The sequence below is a fragment of the Nannospalax galili genome, unplaced genomic scaffold (assembly GCF_000622305.1).
Source record: "Nannospalax galili isolate Female #2095 unplaced genomic scaffold, S.galili_v1.0 scaffold873, whole genome shotgun sequence".
NCBI lineage: Eukaryota > Metazoa > Chordata > Mammalia > Rodentia > Spalacidae > Nannospalax > Nannospalax galili.
In genome coordinates, this window is record NW_008334005.1 from 3,278,373 (window position 1) to 3,304,453 (window position 26,081).

General features: G+C 38.4%; 1 protein-coding gene across 5 annotated transcripts in view; it reads left to right on the forward strand.

Moving 5' to 3' along the window:
- The first annotated feature begins 36 nt into the window (after positions 1–36).
- Positions 37–26,081, forward strand: part of Ntng1 (netrin G1) — a 403,317-nt gene continuing 377,272 nt past the window's right edge. For all 5 annotated transcript variants that reach the window (XM_008828975.1, XM_008828976.1, XM_008828977.1 and 2 more), the window contains exon 1: positions 37–325. In XM_008828975.1, coding sequence (XP_008827197.1) covers positions 80–325 — 246 coding nt within the window. In that variant the 5' untranslated portion in view covers positions 37–79. The remainder of the gene's footprint in view (positions 326–26,081) is intronic.

The window sequence follows — 26,081 nt, forward strand, 5'->3', positions numbered from 1 at the left end:
ATATATATATATATACACACTTGGGTATATGTGAAACAGACAGACTGCAGATAAGACGAAGATTACAAAGCTTTTAGAGATGTATTTGTCAAGATTCCTCTCGATTCATGCCCTGTGGGTTACAGTGTCCTCGGTGATGCAGCCCTACCCTTTAGTGTGGGGCCATTATGATGTATGTAAGACTCAAATTTATACAGAAGAAGGGAAAGTTTGGGATTACATGGCCTGTCAGCCGGAATCCACGGACATGACAAAATATTTGAAAGTGAAACTGGATCCTCCGGATATTACCTGTGGAGACCCTCCAGAGTCATTCTGCGCAATGGTGAGACCACACTTTTGAGTAGACTATTTCCCCCAAAATGGTGTCGAATAACATATGCAAACAAATGTGGTGAGTGTGGAGACTCCATTCCTGCAGAGCTGACTCTGCAGGTGGCACGTTTGTGTTGAGAGGTCAGCTTCATTCTCAGTGGAGGTTGGTCCTACCTGGGATTACAGTGTGCATGGTGTGACTAATGGACGGGAACGTCTGCTTCCAGCAATCCAAAAGTTTCAATGAGACAGGTGCAATGTGCGTACGTTATAAAGCAAAACGTGATATTGAAGGTTAAATTTTAGATTAGAAATTGGGAACATTATGTTAGCTAGATTATGTTACTGATAAAAATTCACTGGCAGATCAACTTTAAAATGCAAAGGTTTAATCAGGCATAGATGAAGCCAGGCCCCAATTCCATAGTCTGTGGTTACATGAGATCTCATAGTGTCCTTCATCAGACCACTGCTGTGAAAAGGAATTTCTTGTCTAGAAACCAGTGAGAAGAAAAAAAGAGAGAGACACTCAAACTTTTGGGAAGCTTTTTCAGAATAATCTTATTTACAAATTCAGACATCTCATCATAAAAATGGCAATTCTCTATGTGAATTTTGAAGATGGATGATGAAATATTGAAAGCATACTTGCTGAAAATTTATGACCTGGAACATGTACTTTTAAATACTCTCCTTTTAATGAGCAGATTCACAGCATTCATTATTCTTGGGGTGCATATAAGACTTTTCCTGGGTAGAAAGTGTAGGAGTAGGTGAAAAGGTGGTAATGGAGGGACATGTTGAATTTTCACTAAAGCCATAGCAGAAAATATACCTGCAAGGTATTAATGAAGAGATGGGTGATTACTATTTTATTAAGGTACTAAAAATTTTAGACAGTGTATTCACTTGGTTTATGTGGTTGGTTTTTATTTTAGGTGGTCTTTATTTGATATAAGAACTATGACCCCATTTTTCTCCACATAACAGATATAATCGTATGGCAGGTTTTAATAGTATCTTTCCTAACTTTATTACCTTGAACCTGGCCTGGCATTTTCAGGATAGTGAAACTATTAATCAAAGTAGCATCTGTTCACAGTCCCCAGTGAGTTAAATTAACATAAGATCATCTTAGACGAGCACTATAGAAAAGGTTTTGTAACAGAAAACACTTGAGCAATAAAGAGTGTTTTCACCTAAAAGCTAAGGGCTTGCCATTTTTCAGAAATGCCTTTGGGGACTGCTTTGAATTATAGTCTAAACCTGATTTTGTGGAGAGTGAAAAAAAGAGCTTGGCTATTAGGTGTCAGTATGACTAAAGTGCCCTGAGAGGCTAAATATTTCAAAAAGAGGACCATCTCTCTGAGAAACAGGTATGTGTTTTCCAAGAAAGTTGCATTTTTAGAAACCAAGAATTCCAGAGGAGTTTAGTCAAACATTTTAGTAAAACTATAATAATTCTATAAAGGAGCAGGGACATTCATTGGCTTTATATAAGGTCTTTAGTAATTTCTTTTGAAAGGTCCGATTTAAGATCTCATTTAAATCTGGATGAAATTGCTTTTTGGTGATAGGCTGTGCAGTATTCTACTCCCTATAGCAGAGCATGAGTTCTGGGCCAACTCATTATTATTAAGAACGGCTCTATTGACTTAAATGACACTTGAAACAATATGCCTCCACTGGAATTGTTTAATAATTTACAGACCTAAGTGAAATAGCAAATACCCCTTTCCACTTGCACAGGTGCTGTGTGATGTGTTCAAGGTATGATTTTTATGTGCCACTTGCCTGAGTTCAGCCTCTGGTCAGTGGAAGCTTGCTCAGCACCACTTCTGGCCATCATGTGAGGACTTTGCATCTTTAGCATGCCTTTTTCCCAACAGAAGCAGAAAAGGGCACATTACAGGACTGCTCAGGCCTGCCTTTCACAAAGATATGGTCTAAGGTTTTTAAACAAGATAATATTTATTGACCCACTGGCTCGATGATGCTAGAGGTAGCTGTGCTGGATAGCTTTAGTGTCAACTTGACACACCTGGGTTGAGGGAGCCTCAATTGGGGAATTTCCTCTATTGGACTGGCTTGTGGTCCTGTCTGAGGAGCATCTTCTTGATGAGTGATGTGGGAGGGCCCAGCCCACTGTGGGGGGTGCCGCCCCTGGGCAGGTGGGCCTGTGTTGCATAAGAAAGCAGGCTGATCAGGGGCCAGGGGAGCAAGCCAGTAAGCAGCATTCCTCCAGGATCTGTGCTCCAGCTCCCGCCTCCAGGTTCCTGCCCTGACTGAGTTCCTACCTTGGGCTCCCTGATGAACTGTGATCTGGGATATGTAAGCTAAATAAACCCTTTCCTCCCCAAGTTGGTAGTGGTCAGAGTATTTTGTCACAATAATGAAGAAACAGACCAGGACAGAAATTGGTGTCAGAAGTGGGATATTGCTGTGACAGACCTGATCTTGGTGTTTTGGGGAGGACTGTGGAAGTGTTTGGAACTTTGGGCTGGAAAAGCCATTGCCTGCTCAGAATTTGTTCAGTGGAGCATGGAACAGTTATGCTGAAAGAGTTGTAGATGTTGGAGGCCTGGCTTGTGATGCTTCAAAGGGAAGCAGAGACTATCAGGGCTGTTTGTGTGAAATTTTGGATTGAGAATCTGTGGGTTCTAGTCAGCTGGGGCTGAAGAATCAGCGATGATTAAGAAGAGACCAGAACATGAAGCAAAACCTTTGCTTTACTGGGACAATTGATGCTAGTTAGCTGGGGCTGAAAAATCAGCTGTAAGTAACAAGAGACCAGCATCACTGTGGTGGAGTCTTCTGGGAGGTATTTCCTCAGGGTCAGCACACAGAGGGGACCCGCACCTCTATGTCAAGCTGGAAGCAAGACTTGGTAATATGTAAGAGTCTGCTGCATGGTTCTGGTGTTGAAAGTGTGAAGGGGTCACAGAGATCAGCTGAGGCTTGGCACTCTGAGAGGCCAGGAAAGGCCATAGGTGAAAGTGCAGCTTCAGTTGCAGCAAAGACCCCAGGATTGACAGGGTCATGGACAGAATCTGAGGCTTTGCACCCCAAGAGGCAAGAAGAGGCCATTGGTGAAGGAGTAGTCTCGGTTTCAGTGGAGACCCCAGCTTTTTGGAGATGCCAGGACTGTGGGATGACCACCAACGACAGTGGTAGGCATGGAATGGAGCTGGCCTGGGTCTGCAAGACGAGCTGTATGTGCTGTGGATGGCAGTCAGAGAAGTGGAGCTGCCAGAACCCTTCAGAGGCCAGAAGATCGTGAGTGAATCCCAGATGTCCAGCCTCGAGCTACTTTGCTGGACTTGGTTTTGCTTAGGTGTGTCCTATTCTTCCCTTTGAAATAAGACAGTACTTGTTTCGGATTTTATAGAAGCCTACAGTTAAGAGACTTTTAAAAGAGACTATGGACTTTTAAGTGTTTGGATTTTTTAAGGACTGTGGGGTTTTTAAGGTTGCACTGTCTTATGTTGTGATGTTAACATCGTATCTTGGGGACAGAAATTGAAAAGTTATGGTTTAACAGTGATGTTTGTGTGTCAAGTTGACAAAGGGTCAATTGTGCTGGATAGCTTTAGAGTCAACTTGACACACCTGGGTTGAGGGAGCCTCAATTGGGGAATTTCCTCTATTGGACTGGCCTGTGGCCATGTCTGAGGGGCATCTTCTTGATGAGTGATATGGGAGGGCCCAGCCCACTGTGGGTGGTGCCACTCCTGGGCAGGTGGGCCTGTGTTGCATAAGCAAGCAGGCTGAGCAGGGGCCAGGGGAGCAAGCCAGTAAGCAGCATTCCTCCAGGGCCTGTGCTCCAGCTCCTGCCTCCAGGTTCCTGCCCTGAGTTCCTACCTTGGGGTCCCTGATGAACTGTGATCTGGGATATGTAAGCTAAATAAATCCTTTCCTCCCCAAGTTGGTAGTGGTCAGAGTGTTTTGTCACAGCAATGAAGAACAAACTAGGACAGTAGCAATGAGAAAAGAGAATTAAAATTATATCCTTAGGACAGCCTTAAGTACAGTACTGTGTATACTTGTATGTTCACATGAAACGGCAAGGCAGCATCATAGTACAATGCAGGTACCCACAAGCCTTGCTGGACTTAACCATGCCACCAGACAGAAAGAGTCTAAGGTTTATGAGATGTTACTTATCAATCTTTAGTTTGCAGTCCTTAATATGCACATGATTGATGTCATGGATTTAAGTCGCCTTCATTTGCATACTTTGGGACTGTTTGTATGCATGTTATGTGCCAAATCAATGATAATGGCCGATTATAGCAACACTGCTTCTCTGCAGCTTTGGATTTTCCCTAAAACTCCTTAGCAGAAGAGTTCTTGACACACACTGTGGAAGTGTCTCAGGATGCTGTCATATCAGATGAATTCAGGAGCTGCTTAGCCCAAGGTCTAATGGGGATCCATAAAGCCATTTGTGCTGTGACTTACACATCCTACGCTCCTTGACACTTGCGTCCATACCTGCTTCCTCAGAGTCGTTATGGCCTATTACATCAGCAGAGCTGCCAGATAAGCACGGCCACCACTTAGCCCCTATATGCAAATGTTTTTGTAAAATGCCTTTGCTTCCACAGCTGTGACACCCTTGTTAGCTGTGACTCCAGGGATTCTGAGCACCTAGAAGACATCTGGTCATAAAAATGCTCTGTAATTCCCACAGCGGATTTCCTTAATATAAAATTGAAGTTCATGAGGGTTCTATTAAAAGTCTGTAATGCAGATTTTGCATTTGTTCCGTCATTATATTCCAGTGACCATTCATGAATGTTGCATTTATTTTAATACAGAGTGAGGTTTTTAGGAAGAAAAAGAGTTTAGAATTGCATTTACTAATAGTGCTCTGCTTGTTAACCTGGGTGTCATATTTAATCAATCTTCTATGTCAAGTAATTTAAAATGGTTATATATTAATTATACAAATATTTATAAATAAAAGTTTTCTAGAAAAATCCTCTCATTCTATTTATGATAGTGAAATAGGGACTATATATGTATATGTACATATATACACATGTGTATATATATTTACATAATACACATATATGTGTGTGAATCATGTGTTCTATAAACTATATATTTTCTTTGGTATTTCACGTATTCCTTTTAAGCTGATAGTGGCTAACAACAATCACTGTTCTTGTTAAGGGGGAATATCTGAAAGGGCTGAGTACTTCTGCTTTTAGGTCTGGGGTAACATATTTGTGTCAATCCTGCCCTTTCATCCATAACACAAGCCTCAGGTAGCAAGGCTCTGTCAGAAAACACAGATCAGTTTTGATGTGCATGAGGAATAGATCATGAACCGAACCTGTGTGTAAGGTTGAAGTGACAACACAGAGCTGTTACTTGGTCTTTTTTTTTTTTTCTTTTTTTTTTTTTTTTTTTTTTTTTTTTGGTCTTTGGTCTTTGTTTTTAGATAAACTTAGCTGTCATTTCCTCAGGCAAAATACCAGTGGCTTAAAAACAGCAAAATTATCTGCAATTATCTCCAGTTTAGAGATAATTGTCCGTATATCTTAAACAGAAGCTTTGAAAAGAAGCCTATGGACAAAAGAAGTCATGTGCATTAGTGCAATTTATGGGGTGGAAGTGCTAATGACAGTGGAAAGGGGAGCCTTTGGGTGCTGCATGGATTTCAGGGCCAATGAAAACTGAACGAGGCAACAAAGATTATTAAAAAGTCTTCTGTGCATGTAATTTTGGCATAATATTATGAGGTGGACATTAAATGCTTCCCTTGGAGATTTTCGGCATCATTACTGCAGCACGACTTTAATTACAAATACAGGACTATGACTAAAAATAATGGGGAAAATAAAGTTCTCTGAGGTGTACTACCAATAACTTCATTATGTTTATAATTAAAAGAAAAGGTATAATTTTTCTAAATAAAATGTCAGAACTTGAAATGAAAATAGATTTTCTTGAGAAAATTTACTAATGTGTGCCTTGCTTACAATAGATATTATTCATTCAAGTACTGTAACAGCTCCTTTAATGATCATTCCGTATGGTGTTATTTCTAGATAGGCTCCTATTAGGAAAAAAAATCTGTAATTATTGTAAGCATTGTGGATAGAGCATATTTCATTAGGGTCAAATGAAATTTACAAAAGTAATAGAAAGCCTTTGTGTTTTATGATTTCAAAAGAACCCGTGGGATGAGCAATTGCTAGTCAAGATCTTGAGGCTATCTGTAACTTAAATTTCTGATTTGGCACCATCTTGGGTTGCCATCTCGTGGCTTTCAGGTGGCCTTTGAGAACTTAATTTGATAAACTCAATTACATTTTTCAATGACAATGGATTTGTATCAATTTTCCAAAAGCTGGAAATGACATTGACTTATACAATAATTGAATAATCTTAAAAATACACTCTGTTCACATGAAACATAATTGGACAAATGAAGTTTTAATAACAGTGACATGTTTCATTTCAACTGATTTATCCCTTAATTATGGCAGAATGGAGTTTTTAAAAATCTTCCGTTCTTTCATTATTAACATTTCTTTGTTATTACTTCATTATTTAGACTTATTTCTCAGAGAAGTCTAATTCATGTTTGCAGTGAATCAAGTTCCACAGAGATCTGTCTTTCTGATTTATCACTACATCAAATAAATCCTTGTTAAGGAGCTCACAATAACTCCTTTCAATCTAGGGCCTTGAGTCTAAAGTACTCTACCTGTTTTTGTAATTTGATTATAATATATATTATACTCTTTGAGATTTCATACAGTGTATTTTTATCATATTCACTTTACCTGCTTCTTAAATCTGAGTGAATACAGCCTTATTTACCAATGCTTTCCATTAGGTCCCTGCAGCATCTCTGGTGGGCTTAAGCCTGGCAACCTATTTGGAAGGGAACTGCTGGGTTTGAGTTGAAGCTGCATTGGTTTATGGAGGAGGCCATGAGAGGGAGAAAATAAAGATTTTGGTCAGGGTAGCACAACCTGAAGCAAGCAACCTCATGCCATTTATTCTTCCCTGGTAATGTTCTCCTTTTAAAAAAATAGTTTTAAAAAATTTCATTGAGTTTTTGTGCATATCATATATCTTAATAAAATTTAGACCCTCTTCCTCACCCTCCCATAGTCCCTACTCCCTTCCATCAGATTTCAGGTATTCTTTCATATATGAAAAGACCAGTCCTATCTGGTCCCATTTGTATCCAGATGTCCCTTGGTGAAAGGTCAACCACTGGAGTCTAGTCAGCCTATCTAGAGTCACTCCCTTAAATAAGGTCTACTCTCCCTTACCCCACAGTAACCATTTGCCAATAGTTCCTTGGCTAAGGTTTGTGCCTGCTGCCCATTTCCCCCTTTCTATGCTGAGTTTTTGTCTGATTGAGTCGGCAAGGTCTGGTGCATCACCATTGTTGCAAGATCATAGGACCAAGTTCCCAGAGGTGTGAAAGACTCTGTTTCATTATGTTCATGCACCAACTCTGGCTCTTACAATCTTTCTGCTCCATCTTCCACATAGTCCCTAAGCTGTGGGTGGGTGAGATTTAGTCCTATCCAGGGACATGGACTCTATAGTCTCTTATTCTCTAGTCTTTAAAGCTTAGCCAGTTGTGACCTTCTGTGTACATCCCACTCTGTTGTATGAGGAAGCTTTGCTGTTGAGAGTTGAGGGCTGTGTCAGTAATCTCTCTACCCCCAGTTCCATTATGTTCCTCGAGCCTTAGGCATAGAGGCTCCACTGTAGAATTGTGACTTAGGGCTGGGCATGTCTCAGACGTATATTCTGTGTGTGTGACCAGTTGTGGAACTCTATAACAGCCTCTGTCTGTTACAAAAGAAGCTTCTTTGGTGAGTGGTATACGGTATACTTGTCTGTAAATATAAGGACATATTTAGCATACTGTAAGAAGTTTCATTTGTCTAGATAGGGTTTTATCTGGGATTTATGACCTCTCCAGCCATATGTATTTGGCTATATTTACAGTTCCACCCATTAGTTCCCTCTGGTGGAGAGGGCTTCAAGTCCAATTAGATAGCTGTTGATTAACCCCTAGATAAAAGTGTCACTACTTCCCCAATAGAGATATTTTGCTCTGCCAGTCGTTGTGGTTATTAGGCTTTACAGCTGGGTTGAACCATTGATTGATTTTTTTTTCCCTCCCTTAGCAGTTTTCATTGTATCCTCTAGAACTAACAGCTTGTCTTCAGAGAGAAAGTTTTCAGGTCAGTTCCAGCTCCATTGTTCCAAGCATCGTGTCCAAAGTATGTCTTGTCTTCAGCAATAGGGTCTTACCTTCACATTTTGGGAGGTAATCAAAGGCTCCGGCAATAGCCTCTGTTATTTTGGGAGTCTCTTGGAGTATCCTGACCAATAGTTCAAAGAGGGGTTTCTCCTGCCTGCCACTATGTTACTTGTTATGTAGCTTTCAGGTATACACATGGTATACACATGCAATATCTGAACATGAGTGCATTTGCAGTATTCTCTTTTTAAAATTTGTAAAATTTACTCTCTGTGTGTGTGTGTGTGTTTGCGTGTGTTTCCACATGCACATGTGGAGGTCGGAAGACAACTTTTACGAATTTGGTCTCTCCTTCACTGTAGGAAGTCAGTATCTCCTTTCACCATGGGTTCCAGGGATTGAACTCAGGTCCTCAGGCTTGTTCAACAATTGCTTTCACCCACTGAGCCATCTTGCTAGCCCTCCCCTTAGTGTTCTATATGCGCATAAGTGCTCTTGTCTCTGTCAGGCTACTGCCTCACCCATATTATTCCAGACCACTGTGTGTAGAATGGAGTGATTAGTACAAACAACACTTGTGAATCCTAGTGGCAGTGGGGGTGGGGAGAATTACATTAAGTCCTATATAGTCACTGGCCTGGATGATGGCTAATCTTGGTTGTCAACTTAACATACCTGGGAAGAGAAAATCACAGTTGAGAATTGGTCTATGAGCATGTCTATGGGAGAGTTTTTTGATTGCTGATTGATGTAGGAAGGCCCAGACCTCTGTGGGTGGGGTCATCCCTTGGCAGGTAGGCTTGGGCTTCATAAGAAAGGTAGTTTGATGGTTAACTTCAGTGAATGTGGAAGCAAACCAACCAGGAAGCAGTGTTTCTCTAAGGTCTCTGTTTCAGTTTCTTCTTGAGTTCTTGACTTCATTCCATGCTGGATCATTACATGGAAGTGATGGCCAAATAAGCCTTTTCCTTTCTAAGTTGCTTTTGGCCACGGGGCTTATTATAGCAACAGAACACAAACTAGAACACCTCCAAAGGAAGCAGAGTCCTGAATAATATTAATCCAAAGTAGTATGTACCCAGAGGATGAGAGGACAGAGAAGAACAGTTAGAATTTAAAAGGAAAACATAATTTTGCAGCATGTCAAAGAACTACTTAGAAAATAGTATTTGGTAGCTAAGTGCCTAATATTAAACAGTGTCAGAAAAGAAGTGGAAGAAAGGCTGTCTGGAGCAGATAGACACCTATAGCATTTCAATGACAGTCTGGTGATCTGGATAATGGCAGAAGGCTTTTCACATCCTCCAGTAGAGATGGGGAACAAAAGTCATCTTACATCATTTGAAAAGTGTGAGGAGCAGTGTCCTAAAACTCAACAGCATATCTGTAGTATTTAGAGAGAGTCTCTTAAGGATGTCCTCCAGACTCTGTGGGGCTGTCTCTGCTCCTTGTTTTTCATAAGGGTTTTAGCCTGGTATCTTGAGCCTATGCTGTGGAGGACTAGTATCATCTCACAAGAAGCCCCTTACCTCATGTCACTTCTTGTCTACCAAGACAAGGAAAAACTATTGCTTTGGTATGGAGTAGTCTGTCTATTCCCCACTTACCTTATTCCAATTGTCTTTCCAGGTTCTACTGAAAGTGAATGTCTGTGTGCGCCTTCTGCAAACTTCAGCTGGTGTCGTTCTCTTGGTCTTTATCCTGTGTCTGTCATCTATCTCTCTCTGTCTATCTCTCATCTATTTCTGTGTATTCATGTACTTTATCTAGATAAATGTATGTTATATATATTACACACATATATGCTATACATATATATTTATATATAATCAGCCCTGCCTCTGTGTGCCACTGTACTCCACCATTTAACATCTTAATGTGACTTATTATTTTATACACTCACATGTGCATTCATTTCATGTGTTACTGTGTTCTGACTCTTTAACTCTCTTGACATTCTTTAACAGAGAGTGCATGAGAATGCCACCATACTTGATGGAACACATTGTGAATTCAACAAAGACCATAAGGGAGATTGCCTTTATACCTTGTAGCATTTACTTTCTCCTAGGCAACAGATAGTAACATGACTTTAGCTGGTTAATTGATCAGTTGATTGCATGTAGTATTTGATTACCAGAATTTTTTCAGTTCTTGAGCATTCTTACCATAATCTAATGGATTTGGGCAGCTCACATTGCAGTTCTCAGAAGACAGATGGGACAAGCACCATCTTCTCTAATTGACTTATTTTCCATTGTTTGTTTTGAGACAGCGTCTCACTATGTAACCCCAGCTGGCCTGAAACTCTCTGTGTAGACCAAACTGGCTTTGATCTCATAGAGATCCACCTGCCTCTGCCTCCAGAGTGCTGAGATTAAAGGTGTGTTCCACCATGCCTGGCCTCATTGAATTCTTTAAAAATATTTTTGAGGGCTTAGTAATGTACTTTCTTAGAGTACATGACCCTGGATTCAATGCTTAGCATGACCACAAAATATTGAAATGAGTAATTACTAGTCGTGGCATGTAATTTTGAATAGACATTAAAATATAACATACAACACTGAAATCATTTTGAAAAATTCCTAAGTCTCCTAAAATTTCTAAGTCTCTCTCCTTAAACTTTTCACATATTTTGCTTTACAAAAGCAAATTGGAATCATGTCATATCTAGTTTCATCCCTTGTTTTCACTTATTGCATTTCTATTATTTCTTTGTCATATACTCTTCAAAATGTGATGAATAGTCATACTTTGTCTTCCTACCTAGGCAGCTTCTTGTTTCTATGTTTTATTCTATCAGTTAATGCTACAATGAACACATCAGGAACCTGTGTTTTAGTGCAAAAGACCCTACTTCCACATGCCAAGAGTCCCAGGCTAAGTGAGTGTGTTGCCCCGTGTGCTATTGAGTCGAAGTGCAGTGGCAGGGCCATCTCTCTGTGTTCTCAAGAGCAGAACAGCCGCTTACTGGGGTGGTGTTCTCTATGCAGTCGTGGGGAAGGTCTTACTTCTTTTGTTGGACTTCAAGGTCATGCTTGAAAGTCCAAGGTTATACAAGAAAGATGACCCTGTATTCATGGACAAGAACGAAGTCAGAAGACTGCTTCCCAGACAAAATGCTGAAGATAACTAAACTACACCTTTTACAATGTGTATCTGTAACTTTAAATCTTGCTTTAAGTTCACCCATAGTGAAAAATACATTTTATATTGGAACACAGTAAATACACCAAATGCACACTTACCATATACATAGTCAGAACAGAAGTTTCACAGTATGGGATTTACACTTTTTTGTGTATTGTGCTCATTGTTATTTTCCTCTTTATGCTCCTTTCTCATTTAACAAATAGTTGCAAATTATATACAGAATATGAACCATAAATTATATGCAGTATTGGCTTTTGGAATTTGCTTAAAGGTTTCAAAACATTTATGAAAACATTGCACATATCATTGAATAACTTCTTTTTTTAACTTAACATTATGTTTTTGACATATACCATTGTGCAGTATTCTTACTCCAATTATTTTTAAGTTATATTTCTATTTATCAGCATTTAGATTTGTTTAGTTTTTTTTTAAAATCTGTATCCTCTTGACCACTGTTACCAAATTGTCCACCAAAATGCTTGTTAACAACTACCACATCATCAGCATTCTATGAAAATTTAATAATTGCTAGATCTTCATTAATATTTGAAAATGTTCCTAAATTTTCTTCTATTATAAGGCTTTAGCAGATTAAAGAGGAAACACAATTTTCCAAGGAATCAAGGATCAGATTGTCCACAGTCCTATCACTCTTTTAGCTAGGGTTTGAATGTTTTAAATTTCACATTGATATAAGGACATATTTGGGGGTAAAAAGAACACTTCATTTTATTAAGCATGCATCCATTTTCCTGTTGTGAATGTGGATGTGCAAGATTCTTGGCCATTTGAATGTCTTTATTTCTATCTCAAATAGTGTTGCTGCTTGTACTTCTGCCCCTTTTTCTAATTGTATTATCAAAGCAACAAATATATATCTTTTTTAAATTAATATGTGTAATACATGTAAACTTGCACCATTTACACAAACTTCATTTTTTGTCAATTGGTTCAAAGGATGAACATCCGTGTTTTCCAGAAGGCAAGAACTCATTTCAGGGACTTTCCTCCAACCTGTGAAATGATCTGCATTCCTGTACTGGAATTAGTGTCAAGTGCCCATAGGCTCTGGGCTAGCAAAGACTCTTCTGAAAGCCCACATCTATGTCCCTTGTTCATACTGTAAAAACTCTGCAAAGTTGTTATTTTCCTCAAGCAAAGGGTTTATTTTCACTTAAACCTATGCTTCTAGAAACAATTGCAAACTAAAATATTCTTCCTATAAAGCTGCCAGTGTGAAATCTGCTTAGGTTTTAATTCAGGAGGCCAATGAGAATACAGGTGTTTTTTCCAAGTGCCTTTTGTTTGGAAATTTCAGAATTTCTCTTCTTACACTAGGAGAAAATGATGAAAGCTGTTTTCTCAAGCATAATGTTGGGCAAGAAGCTACTGAGATTGGCAGGCGGTCAGTTTCTTCTCATCTTTCTGGGAATAGAAAGATTCACATAGTATCTGTTCCATGAAAATTAAAGATGTGAGCTGAGGAAGAAACCAGAATTGGTTTTTCACTCTTTGACCTACTTTGAAGCTGACTTCTAAAATATTAAATGAAGAGTTGAGCTGGGTATTGCTTCAGCACAAAGAAAGAGCCCCTTTGTTCCGGAAGGTCGGTGTCCCTTGAGAGGTCAGGCCATTGACATTATCATCAGGTCTTGTCTGCCAATGATTTCCCACTGTCACATGTAACTTTTTGTCCCTTTGCCGTTGATCCCGTTCTTTCTTGGAAATGATAAAATGGATAAAAGGAATATACTTGCAAACAGCTTCCACACATGGTCTAAAAATTAATCTGTGTTTCAGCACTGTTGTTATGGTTCCTCCGTACCGATTTGTATGACGGAGGAATGTATGCTTTGGTGACAAAGAGTGGACAAGTGTGAGGAACATGAAACCTGAGAAGTTAGAAGACTGTCTTGGAAAAAGAATTTTGTATTTTAAAGAAAGATTTTTTTTTTTTTTAGGATGTGCATAGGTGCCAGATGACATGAATGCGGGAAGTGTAAACCTGAAAGTTGTCCACCAGACATGGAGAGCTGTGGTTTATAGGTCATGTGAAGGTTACACTGGACTTTTTCATTCTCTTTAAAGTGAATTCAAAAGCTGTGGATTGCTTGGTGGGTGAGAAAGATTAACATTTAAATGTGGACCATTTGAAGTCTCTAAAACAGGAGGAGAGACTCCAATTGATGTGGTTCATAAAAGCTACACAAAGAGACATATGCATAACGTAGTTAAAATGGGCCAATATGTTAATCCAAGGCTGATTGTGGACACATATGTTATGTCAGGTAGATTTTGATTTCAAAGTTTAGAAAGACTACCCTTCATATGAACTGTGAGGGAGTATTCATGTTAATGTACCTATTATTTGGATAACAATAATGTACTGTTTAGCCAGAAGGTTGGTGCCTTAAAATGCCTAACAATGTGATATGTATAGCAGAATTTATTTCATGTTTGTTGAATTGAGTTTGTGCTGCATATTTACAAATAATATTTTTAGCTATACTGATTTTATAAAGATATTAGTACTCTGTCTTCTGCTAAACACTTGACCTGAGGTTATTCTTGTAATCTTCAATCCCATCATTATCTTTATTTACCAGGTGAAATAACTGAAGCAGGAAGTTAAGTAATTTTTCCAACTAAGTAGTAGGAATGGACTAAATCCAGGCACCCTGACATACATGCCCCCCTCTTAAATTATTCAATACCCTCTTAATTTTATTTGTAGAATATTTGATAAAACCATGGTGAACCCTTTTTAAAAAATCACATTTGTGATTTGGATTGTGAGCTACAATACTATGATTTTGTTATTTAAAAAGCCCTTTATCTGAAATAACCTCAGAAAATTGGATTCTGTAAACAGGGTGCACAGAAGGTTAGAAATACACATAACATGATAGGTGTCTTCGCTCAGGAATAAGGGAGCCAATCAACAGTGTTTGTTTCCATTCTTGTTTTCTTTTCCATTAGCGTGTTCATATAAATGGAAATAAGCTGTTAGAAATCACAGAGAGCCGAGTACATATTGTATACTCCATCTCAAAGCAGAATAATAAGTCAGCAATTGTTGACTAGGTAGCAACAGTGTATTATTGTGGGTGAGGTGTTGAGAAAAGTAGTTATCCTGGTTTTTCAGTCCCAATAAAAATTAAGAGTCCTAGAGCCAACTGCCTACATGGTATCTCTGTTTGGATGTCTACAAGGCATTTTAAACATAACAGGTTTATTATAGAATTCTTGATTTCTTCTCTCCAAATCGATTCTACTCTCCTCTTCCCCATATCTATAAATGGCAGCTTGCATTCTGCTGCTCAGACTAAACAACCTAGAAATCCTCCTCAACTCCTCTGTACCCTTAATAACACATGTCAGCAAGTCCTGTTAACAAAACCTTCAAAACAGATTGCAAATCTGACCATTTTTCACTATCTCTGGTGCCAACAACCAGGTTCTAACCAGCTTCCATTTTAGGATGGACTCTGCAGCATCCCCTAATTGGTCTTGTTTTCAAGTCTTGTTCTATTATAAAAATCACATACATTTTAGAATATACTGTAACATGTGATATAATATATAAACATATGCATATTTATATAGTTGGCTCTTCACATCTGAAGCTTGTATATAAGAATTATCAATCAATTGGGATAAAAAAATAAACCTTTTTAAAATTGGGCTGCACTAAATGTGTACAAATGCTTTTCATATTATTATTCCCTAAGCAATAAGGTATAACAACAATCTACATAGTATTTACATTATAGTGGTTAGTCTAAAAGTGATTTAAATTACACTTAGAATGCACAGTTAAGTATGCATAGCTATACACAACACTACACCATTCCATATAGTAGATATGAACATCCACAGAATCTCAGATCCATAAGGAGACCTGGAATCAAGGCTCTATGGACATAGAGGGATGACTACAATTTTTTTTAAAAAAAGTCTGAATCTGTCAGTCCTCCTGTAACACTCTTTTTACTCAAAATGAAACCCTTCCTGTAGCCTGTAAGGCCGATATAACCCCAGCATACTTTTCTGACCACCATTGCACTGCTCCTACCACACTAGGTCGGTGCTCATCACCCTCTCTTTAGTCCCAGCTACCACACTCTGCTTTTCCCAACCAGATACCAATTAGACCTGACCTTGCTTAGCTTTTAAGATCATAGATCTGGTGGGTTCCTGATGGTATGTCCATGGAGCACTGAATTCTCACCATCTTTCTATAGCTTGCACTCACCATGAATTCAGGTCACTTCTTTTAAAAGCTTCTCAAAGCCTGTCTTACCACTCCCTCCCCCATCTGAAATTCTTCTCCTCATCTTACCTGTTCCCTGAGCTTTCTGGATGTTTTTTTATGTTTTCTTCTTGCAAGAACAATATTAAAAATATTTAAAAACTAGGGCAGCATGAACAGTCAATCAGAAGGACCCATCAGAGGGTATGCTTTATTTTTACCGTATGACTGCTAGTCCAGTTATGGCTCTCTGCAACTTATGCTATGTTTCTACTCATTTGTTCATTTATTTTCTTTTCCAGAATATAAGCTCTAAGGAGCAGGAGTTGTGCTGTATATAGTCACTTTAATAATGGCTTTAAGAAACATTTGTTGAGTGCATAAAGTAACTTAAATCAGAGTTTTGCTAATTTGATCATATCTAAGATTATTGTTCCATATATGCATGGTCTTTGGAATGTATTGACTGTGTTGGAAGTCCTTAAATTAAAAAAAATATTATTTTTATTTTATGTGTATGAGTGTATTGCATGTATGTAAGTGCACCTGTGTCGTGCATGCCTGAAGAGGTCAGAAGAGGGCATTGAATTCCCCTGGAACTGGAATTACAGACAGTTGTTAGCCAATGTGGGTACTAGCAACTGAGCCCACATCCTCTGCAAGAGCAGCCAGTGTCACTGAGCCATCTCTCCAGCCCCAAGTCCTTAAATTTTGAAGGTCATTATTCTTTTAAAAAACCTCATAAACATTTTCTTTATTTCTAAATTTAAAAAGTGTTTAAAATACCTAGGCACTATACTCAATGCACTCAGATGCACGTAAAATTAACAATGGTAACATATGCTGGGGTTTTTTTTCAATTAAAAGAAACAAGACACTCTAAGCAGAATTAAGCAGAATTATTATCTTTGTCCATATTTCTGATCTATTCCTTACCTCCATGTAGAGAAAATAATTGACTTGAATTTGATATCTCCTTCTCAATCACAATTTTATACTCTTTACACTGTTTATATATTTAAATACAATATATAGTTTTGATGTTAGATTTTTGAAATCTACTTAGAAAATTGGTTTTATTATTATTTTTGTTTGTGGGTTTCTTGTTTGGGTTTGTTTGTTTGTTTGTTTGTTTGTAGACAGGGTCTTCCTATAGCCCCAGCTAGCCTGGAACTTACTATGTAGACAGGCTGGCCTCAGTCTTACAGAGATCCATCTATCTCTGCCACCCGAGTGCTGGGATCAAAGGCATGTGCTACCATGCCCAGTTGTAACTTGCTTTTTCATTCAACATTATTTTTAAATTTTTAATTAATTGGGGCTCAGTGGTTAAGAGCACTGGCTGCTCTTGCAAAGGATGCAGAGGACCCAGGTTCAATTCCCAGCACCCACACGGCAGCTAATAACCATCTGTAACTCCAGTTCCAGGGGCTCTGACTCCCTCGTCTAACCCCCATGGGCATTGCACAATATAGGTGTACTTACATTCATGCAGGCAATGCACTCATGTGCATTAAAAAAAAATAATAAAGCCGAGCATGGTGGTACACGCCTTTAATCTCAGGGCTGGGGAGGCAAAGGCAGGCAGAGCTCTGTAAGTTCGAAGCCAGCCTGCTCTGCATAGTGAGTTCCAGGTCAGCTGGGGCTACAGGGAAACCCTGTCTCAAAAGACCAAAAAAATAAAATACATTATTAATAGACAACCTGGAGATCTCAGTTGGTAGAGTGCATGTCTAGCATGCACAAAGTCCTAGGTTCAATTCCAACACCAAATAAAACCAGCGTGTGGTGGTACATGCCTGTCAGCTGGGTACAGGGAAACCCTGTCTCAAAAGACCAAAAAAATAAAATACATTAAATTAAATTAAATATTTAAAATTTTTTAATTATTTTTTTCTCTTATGTGTATAAATGTTTTTCGTACATGTATGTAAGTGCACTCATGTCATGCAATGCTTGCAGAGACCAGAAGAGGCCTGGAACTGGAGTTGTGGACTGCCATGTGGGTGCTGGGAATCAAACCCAGGTTTTCTGAAAGAGCAGCCACTGCTCTTGACTGCTGAGACATCTCTCCATCCCCTCAACACTATTTTGTAAATCATTCATGGTATCTTTATAATCTAGTTTGTTCATACTAACATTCTATACATATGTATGTATATATGAATGTGTATTTATATACATAGTCTCTATACTTTATAAATAGATTTCTCAGTGGATATTTAGGGAATTTCCCTTTTATATTATTCGTTCCTTTTTTTCAATGACAATTATAAGCTACTGTACAAAAAAGATCCTTTACCCAGTCCCTTGGAGTATATGAGAAGGAATTCAGCTTTGTATTGTTTTGGGTTTTGGTTTTGTTGTTGTTGTTTTGTTTCATTTTTTAAAGCACACCCCCTGAAGCCAGTGTTTAGGTTGAATAATATATGAATGTTTTCATCAGATGTGGTTGGACCATGTTTTGTATTCTTTATGAACATATTCTAAGTTTTGTTTTGTGTTGTTCACTGATATGCTACTTCTTGTTATTATAGTTAGATATATTTAAGAAATCATGTTCCTCTTATTTCCTTAGCTGTGAGGTCACTTGTAGTTGCAGTTTATAATCTATCATGGGGAGCATGGTCAACTCAGGATTCTTGATGTCTATATGTACCATGACTGTTGACCTCTCATTTGTGTTTTATTATTTAATAGTAAATCACTTAGAAGTTATATGAATGCTACTAATAAATATTCATAATAATAAATCATCAGGCAATAAAAACAATACTTGGGGAACTAAACATCTAGCCAAACTATAACTAGGTTTTTGCACAGGGGAAACACATTTTAAGAGTGGACCCTTAGATCTGACCACCTGACTTATATAACATATAAAAGTTATGGATGGTTGGCCATATATAATTATTTTTCCAAATTCACCGTCTTCATTACTGGGCTATAACAATAGCCTTATAGTGCTTTCTAACTGGAAGTCTTCTTGCTTACTTTGCAAGATGATATATAAATATTGCCTCATCCATCACAGGAATGACTTGTCTCCTAGATGAAAATCTGAGGGTGATGTGTAACTGTAATAAATTTGGACAGCAAGGGAAAGCTTCCATTTCCAATTAAAACCACAGCCAGGAAGCTTCCATGTATCCCGACAGGGAGATAGACCAACATGCATTTTTTATATTTTTCTGGTATGTTCTGGGAGGGAGAGAATGGAGCTACAATAGCAGCAGCATCAATGAGGCTTCACACTTCTCAGTGCTCTCCTAAGAAAGGCCAGATGTCCCTCTGCGCTGCTTTAGTTTTGGACACTTAGAAACAAGTATTCAGGAATAGGGGTGCTAACATGGGAAATGCACACTCTAAAATATCTAAGGATATTTTATTTGGGTTCAAACAGATATGCAGTTTCAATTTAAAATTTAACGAGGTCATTGCATCTCTTTGTTCTGAGGAATAAGATGATGGTATGCTAAGTAGATGTGTCTGGAAGATCCTAAATGTTTGACACAGTGATAGATTTTATTATTGTAATGATTAAGGCTGTTGTTCAGAAATCCAAGTTACCTCAGGCTCTGTTCTTCTCTGAAGGTGTGTTCTGCATGGCTTCCCATTAGTTCCCCTTTCTGTGAACTGCCAGGCCTTCCCTGATGTTGCAAATGGTATTTAATAACTAGCTGCTTATGAGGCTCAGGCTCCAAGCCAGGTTTTTAAAATCAAAATGATTTCAGAACTGTGGTTTTAAAGTAAATGAAATGTATTCTAAATAGCACAGTATTAAAATAATCATTCATGGAAGAACTGGCATTTGCAGAGATTGTAATGGTTCCGTGTATTAGCAACCGTACTAGGCATACCCACAAACAACTACTTCTGAATACAAAATATTATCAAATAAATTATTGTGTAAATAAATAAAAATTTCACTCTTAATAGCAATTTGGGACGAGCTCAATGTCTTAGTTCTTGTAGAAGTTTAGCAAGTGAGAGAAATACCAGCATGGGAAATGGAAATAATAAGTCAGTTGTTTCTGGGGATCATATTATCCATTTTCTTACTTTTTATCCAAAGCATCCAATAGACTTCTACCAAACTTCCTATCAGAAAACTAAAACACCATTAGCTGACACCTTGACTCTATACATTCTACTTAATCTCACTGCTTTTTATCATACGTATTTGCTTATACTGTGTATAATTAGACACCAACAATTTATACCACCAAGATGACTACATGAATTGGGAAGAGGCACTGTTTCTTTAATAAATGCACCCATGAATGATGGCTTGAAGAAGAAAACCAATGTGGACCTCAGCTCCCACAAGCATCTCAGCTGGGCCTTGGATTGGACATAAGCTATCCAAATGTGCTTAATGGTCCTGTGCATCATGAAGACTTCTCAGTCATCACTACATCTTTGGAAGGACTTACACTGCCCTCTGGATGGGTACCACACAGGAAGAAAACACTTTGGCAGGAAATACAGAAACTTTACTGATACGACATTGGGTGATAAAAGTAACTAGTGTTCATTTTGCTTACTGAACACTCATTATAAACACAAAATATTGAACTAGAGATACAAAGATGTATAGGAAACACACATTTCTTAACTCTGGGAGATCAAGACCAAGGCATTGAGAAACACAAAGACAGCATCTATAACCACTACTACAATAAAGTTTTTATTTTAATCTTTTATTTTATGTGTATGAGTGTTTTGCCTCCATGTATGCAAGTGCACATGTGTCATGTAATGCCTGCAGGAGTGCACATGTGTCATGTAATGCCTGCAGGAGTGCACATGTGTCATGTAATGCCTGCAGGAGCTAGAAGAGGGCATTAGATCTTTTGGAACTACAGTTTCTGATGGTTATTAACCACCATGTGGGTGCTGGGAATGGACCTACCAGAACCTCGGCAAGAGCAGCCAGTGTTCTTAACCTCTGAGCCATTTCTCCAGCCCATGTGGTAAAACTTTTAAGAAGAAATTTCAATCCCTATGAGAGTATATAAGATTAACACTAGGAAAGGAAAGATCATCCATCTCAAGGGAAGTCTAGATGTTGTCAGATGCTAGATTTGCTCAGTAATACTTCTGGTTTGTACCTATTTTCTTAAAGCTATTAAGATGTACAGCTTTATAATTGTTTCCACAACATAAAAGCTTTGCTATCACAGGGTAGAAATATATCTATTATCTCCTGTACCTCTGTGAACTATACTTTCAAGGCAATTTAAACACAAGTTTCTTAGCAAAGTAACTGCCATGTTGTGGTAGACAGTTCTCCTTAGCAATGCATCCATCACCACACTTTATAATTATCAGTTCCTAGATTGCCTCTCACAGCAGATTATAATGTCTTTGAGGACAGAGCAATGGAGCCTAATTATCTGTTGTGTCTCTAGCTATCAATAGAGTGCCTGGAGCATAGGAGGACCTTAATATTGGATCATGGAAAGAAGAATTCTCCTACCTGTCTACTTCCCTAAATCTTTGCCCAATGCACTTTTGCTCTTTGGTTTTTATTTTCTGCCACTAGGAAGCTTTTTTTTTTTTCTGTTACCTTGTCATCATTTTTGATATCAAAGATTCATGTAGTATCTGATATAAGGTACCTCTTGAGGATATTGGATTGTGCTATGATTTGGACATGGTATGGATGTTCCCCCATGATCCATGAAAAATGGAAATTTGAAAATTTGGTCTCCACTATGACAATATTGGAAGGTGGTGTGGACCTTTAATAGGTGGGGGTCAGATGGGCAGTTCTTAGATCATTGTGGTTACCCTTGAAAGTGATTATTTTCTCATGGAACTCTGATTAGTTTTGCAGAAAGGTTATTTTGAAAGGAATACACTTAGCCCCACAGAGACATCCTGTGGTTCCAAATGTGACCTCTTGCTCCTATATTCATTCCCACTATGATGTGACAACATTTGCTGCCTTCACCAAAGGTCAACCAAATTGTGCTACCAAAATGGTGAACTACATAAAACTCATTTTCTTCATAAATAGCTTTATGAAACCTTAAGGTATGTAATTATGTAACAGAATGCTGGCTGATACAGCTAGTCATCTCCTAATTGCACCTTCTCTTATTTAATGGTGTTCTCATCACAGAATTAGTTTAGTTCTACATGAGCTTATGAAATTCTTTGTTCTGTAGAGCTCTGTGCTGGGCATGATGGGGGACAAGGATGACAGTTTACCTTCTGCTATATTTGGAAAGATGAAGAAAGGATCCATGTATAAAGAGTAATGGAAACATAGAAAGACATTTGTTGTGAACTCTGAGGGATTGATGACATTCATGAAAGCAGACCTTTGAACTGAGCTTTGAGGAAAGAGTAACCTTTTTTAGAGATGGAGGACAAAGTGGAAAAATGTTCCAGCTTTAAAAAGCTGCAAAGAATTGTCTTTTGCTTTACTTTTTAAATTATTTTCTTTCAAGTGTCTATCTCAACAGTTATCAATGTTATGAATACACCATTCACAAATTGATCTAAATACCTGCTCAGCCATCCTTATGTTTCCCAGGACATATAGAGTCATTTTGTTTTCTAATATTTTATTATTATTGCTATCATTTTTTATGTATATAGTGTATTGCTTGTAATGTAGGTAGGTGCACCACTGTTGTGCAATACACATGGTGGTCAGAAGAGGATGTTGGATCCTCTGGAACTGGAGTTAAAGACAGTTGTTAGCTGCCATGTGGGTTCTGGCAATCAAATCCAGGTACTCTAAAGAGTAGGAACTGTTCTTAACCACTCCAGCCCAAGTAGCATTATTTTTTATTTTTACCATATTCTTTCACAATTTTACCATATTTTTACAATCTGTGAATCATTATCCACAATACTGAAGGTAAAGGTGCTTTCTAAACTGCAAAGCACTACATAAAACCGGGGGAAATGCTGTACAAAGTTCAGTTACTCTAATTTCTTTTTTAAAAATATTTTATTTATTATTTTTATTTTGTGTGTATAAGTGTTTTGTCTCCTTGTGTGTAAGTGCACCTGTGTCATGCAATGTCCATGGAGGTCAGAAAAAGAGGTCAGATCTCCTGGAACTGGAGTTACAGATGGTTGTTAGCTGCCATGTGGGTGCTGGGAATCCAACGTGGGTCCTCTGCAAGAGCAGTCAGTGCTCTTAACCACTGAGTTATCTCTCCAGCCCCAATTTAATTTCTTTCAAAAATATTTAATATTCATGTATACATAATGTGTTTGGATCTGATTCTCCCCATTCCTTTCCCTCAACTAGTCTCTACTACTTTATATCTTCTCCAGTACTTTACGACTTCGTCTTTTTTTAATTCTTACTGAGTTAATGTATGAGTATAGGTATAGGACCATCTACTGGTGCATGGATAGCCTCTCAGGGCCCACATCCCTGAAGAAAGCTGACTCCCCCTACTAGCATTCATCAGTTGCCAACAGGTCCTCAGCTTGGGGTGGGACTTCATGAGCTCCTCCCCCATCCAGGCTGGGATTTTGACTGGGTTGATCTTATGCAAGTCTTGCACATGCAGACCCAGCAGCTATGAGTTCTTGTGTGTAGCTATTCCGTCATGTACAGCAAATACTGTTTTGCTGCAGGCACATATTCCCTCTGGCTCTTCCTAACTTTCAGGCCCCTCTTCTGTGACCATCTCTAAGCCCTGTGGGGAAGGGCTGTGGTATAGATGTCCCATTTAGAGTGCAGGACTCCACATTCTCTTATTCTCTGCATGTTGACTAGATGGGTGTCTCTGTGTAAATCTCTATACACTGCAGAAAGAAATTTCTCTGATGAGGGTTGAGAGATGCACAATCTGTGCATATAAAGATGCATATAAAACTTGGGGGGGGCAGTTTATTACTATGTTCAGTTAGCAAATTAATAGTGTTCGTTTCTCTCCTAGGGCCTATAACCTAGCCTGCCGCAGATTTTTTTTAGCACAGTTACCAGTTCCAGCCATGGCTTCAGTCTTGGGAGTGGGCTTGAATTCAAACAAATATAGTTGGTTACTCCAATAACATTTGTGCCCCTATTGTACCAGTGGGCTTATTTCACCAGACCAGTTATTATTGTAGCTTATAGTGCTCACAGCTGGGTAAAAGTGTTGAGACTTTTCTCCCCCACTAGTGTTCACAGAACCTCCCAGCATTATGAAAGCAAGCCAGTAGAGATGAAGCTTCCAGGTCAGTACCAGTTTGATTTCTTCATGTCCTACTACTCAAGTATGTGATGCCTTCAGCAGTAGGGTCTTACCATCAAATTCTGGGTAGTAACCAAGAGCAATGGCAATATTTGGAGGGTCTGTGGGACCCCAACTGACCAGCAACTCAGAACAAGGTAATTTATACCTGTCACTGGGCTACTTGATTATGTTCTTATTTGTGAATTCAGTGTTCACAGCTATAGCTACCTAACAGAAAATAGAAAACAATTATGGAAGACTAGACAAGTAATTTTAGGCAAGTAGCTTATACATTCTGAGTTTCAGTTTCTTTTGTTTTTTGTGGGAATTAACTGAATAATTAATGTTGAAATGTAAAATGTATAAAAATGTGCATTTAATCCATAACAGATCCTTGGTTTGACCCAAGCTTTTGCCTACCCAAAACTTTGCCAGAGCATCAAAGTCACTTGAGCTGTCATGAAGTGCCATGGGTTTAAGTGTTCATACTTAGGGATGGAAGCAGTCAGAAGGGTCATAATAAACAACAGAACACAGATTCAAGAAAACTAATCTGGGCTATATCCACAGTTTCTGACAGAGGGTCTTCTGTAATCCTAGATAAACCTCAGTTTTTCCTTTTCTCCCAGAATTGTGATTCATGACTAGATGACATTTTCCCCAGTATATGGGATTATTGGTTTTGCTACTGCTTTCTATTAAGAAACATTTATAAAATTACTAAGAGCATTTTTATTTGATTTTCCCCACAAATCTCCCTAACTTCACATGCATGCTATCAGTAATCTTTTGGTTGGCACAAATTTATGTATGATCACTGAGAAGAACTTTACTTTAGAAGAATATATGCATAAATTACAGAGCATCAGTATTACCTTTTTACCCAGTTCATTACTAGCTAGGAAAATATATGATTTATTGTTGTCATCATTAAAATTCCTGAAATAGGGGCTGGAGAGATGGCTCAGCAGTTAAGAGCACTGGCTGCTCTTACAGAGGACCCGGGTTTGAATCCCAGCACCCACACGGTGGCTAACAACTGTCTGTAACTCCAGTTCCAGGGGATCTGACAGCATCTTCTGATATCCACAGGCATTGCACGACATAGGTGCACTTACACACATGCAGGCTAACACTCATATACATAAAATAGAAATAAATAAAAAAAATTAAATTCTTGAAATACCTAAATTTCAAGAGAATATTTTATACTAATAATTTATATTGTATAAACATAATTTTAAAATGGTTTCATGCATTCTGAATTGTTAATCCACTATATAGGTGGAAACACCTTATTTTTAAAAATGGAAAAAACTAAGATTTGAGAAGATAAATGACTTGTTCTAAGTCACAATAACTAATAAAGAGTTTTGTTGGATTACCAGATATATTTAAGCTTGCTTACAATTAACCTTTACTGAGTATATCGCATCAGCCAGTAAGTGCCCAGAATGTTTAGTTTAAGGAAGCTTGAATAGATTTCAGATGTATATACTACCCTTGAGTTTGCAATTTCTTTCAAAGCCATTCTCTGTTTTCCTCCAATGTACATGTTTCTTGTTAGCTAAGTAAGTACTTGGCAAAAGAACATTGCAGCCATTATTGATGCTTCTTACCTTGTTTGTCATAAAGCTTATGAAAGGCTTCCACTGAAATAATGCTAGGACAGACTCCTGTGGGTACTACGGGAGCAGAGGCACTGGGCTGTTGACAAATGGATACCGGAAAAGAACTTTGAGATCTCTGGAGGTAAAGTGCCCTATAATTTTACAGTATAACTAATGGGAACTTTATGGTGCAACTAGAAGATTATTCATGTAGTTGTACTCTGAAATGAAAGAGGCAGTTCCCAAATGTTACTCTAGTTCTCTCTCTCTCTCTCTCTCTCTCTCTCTCTCTCTCTCTCTCT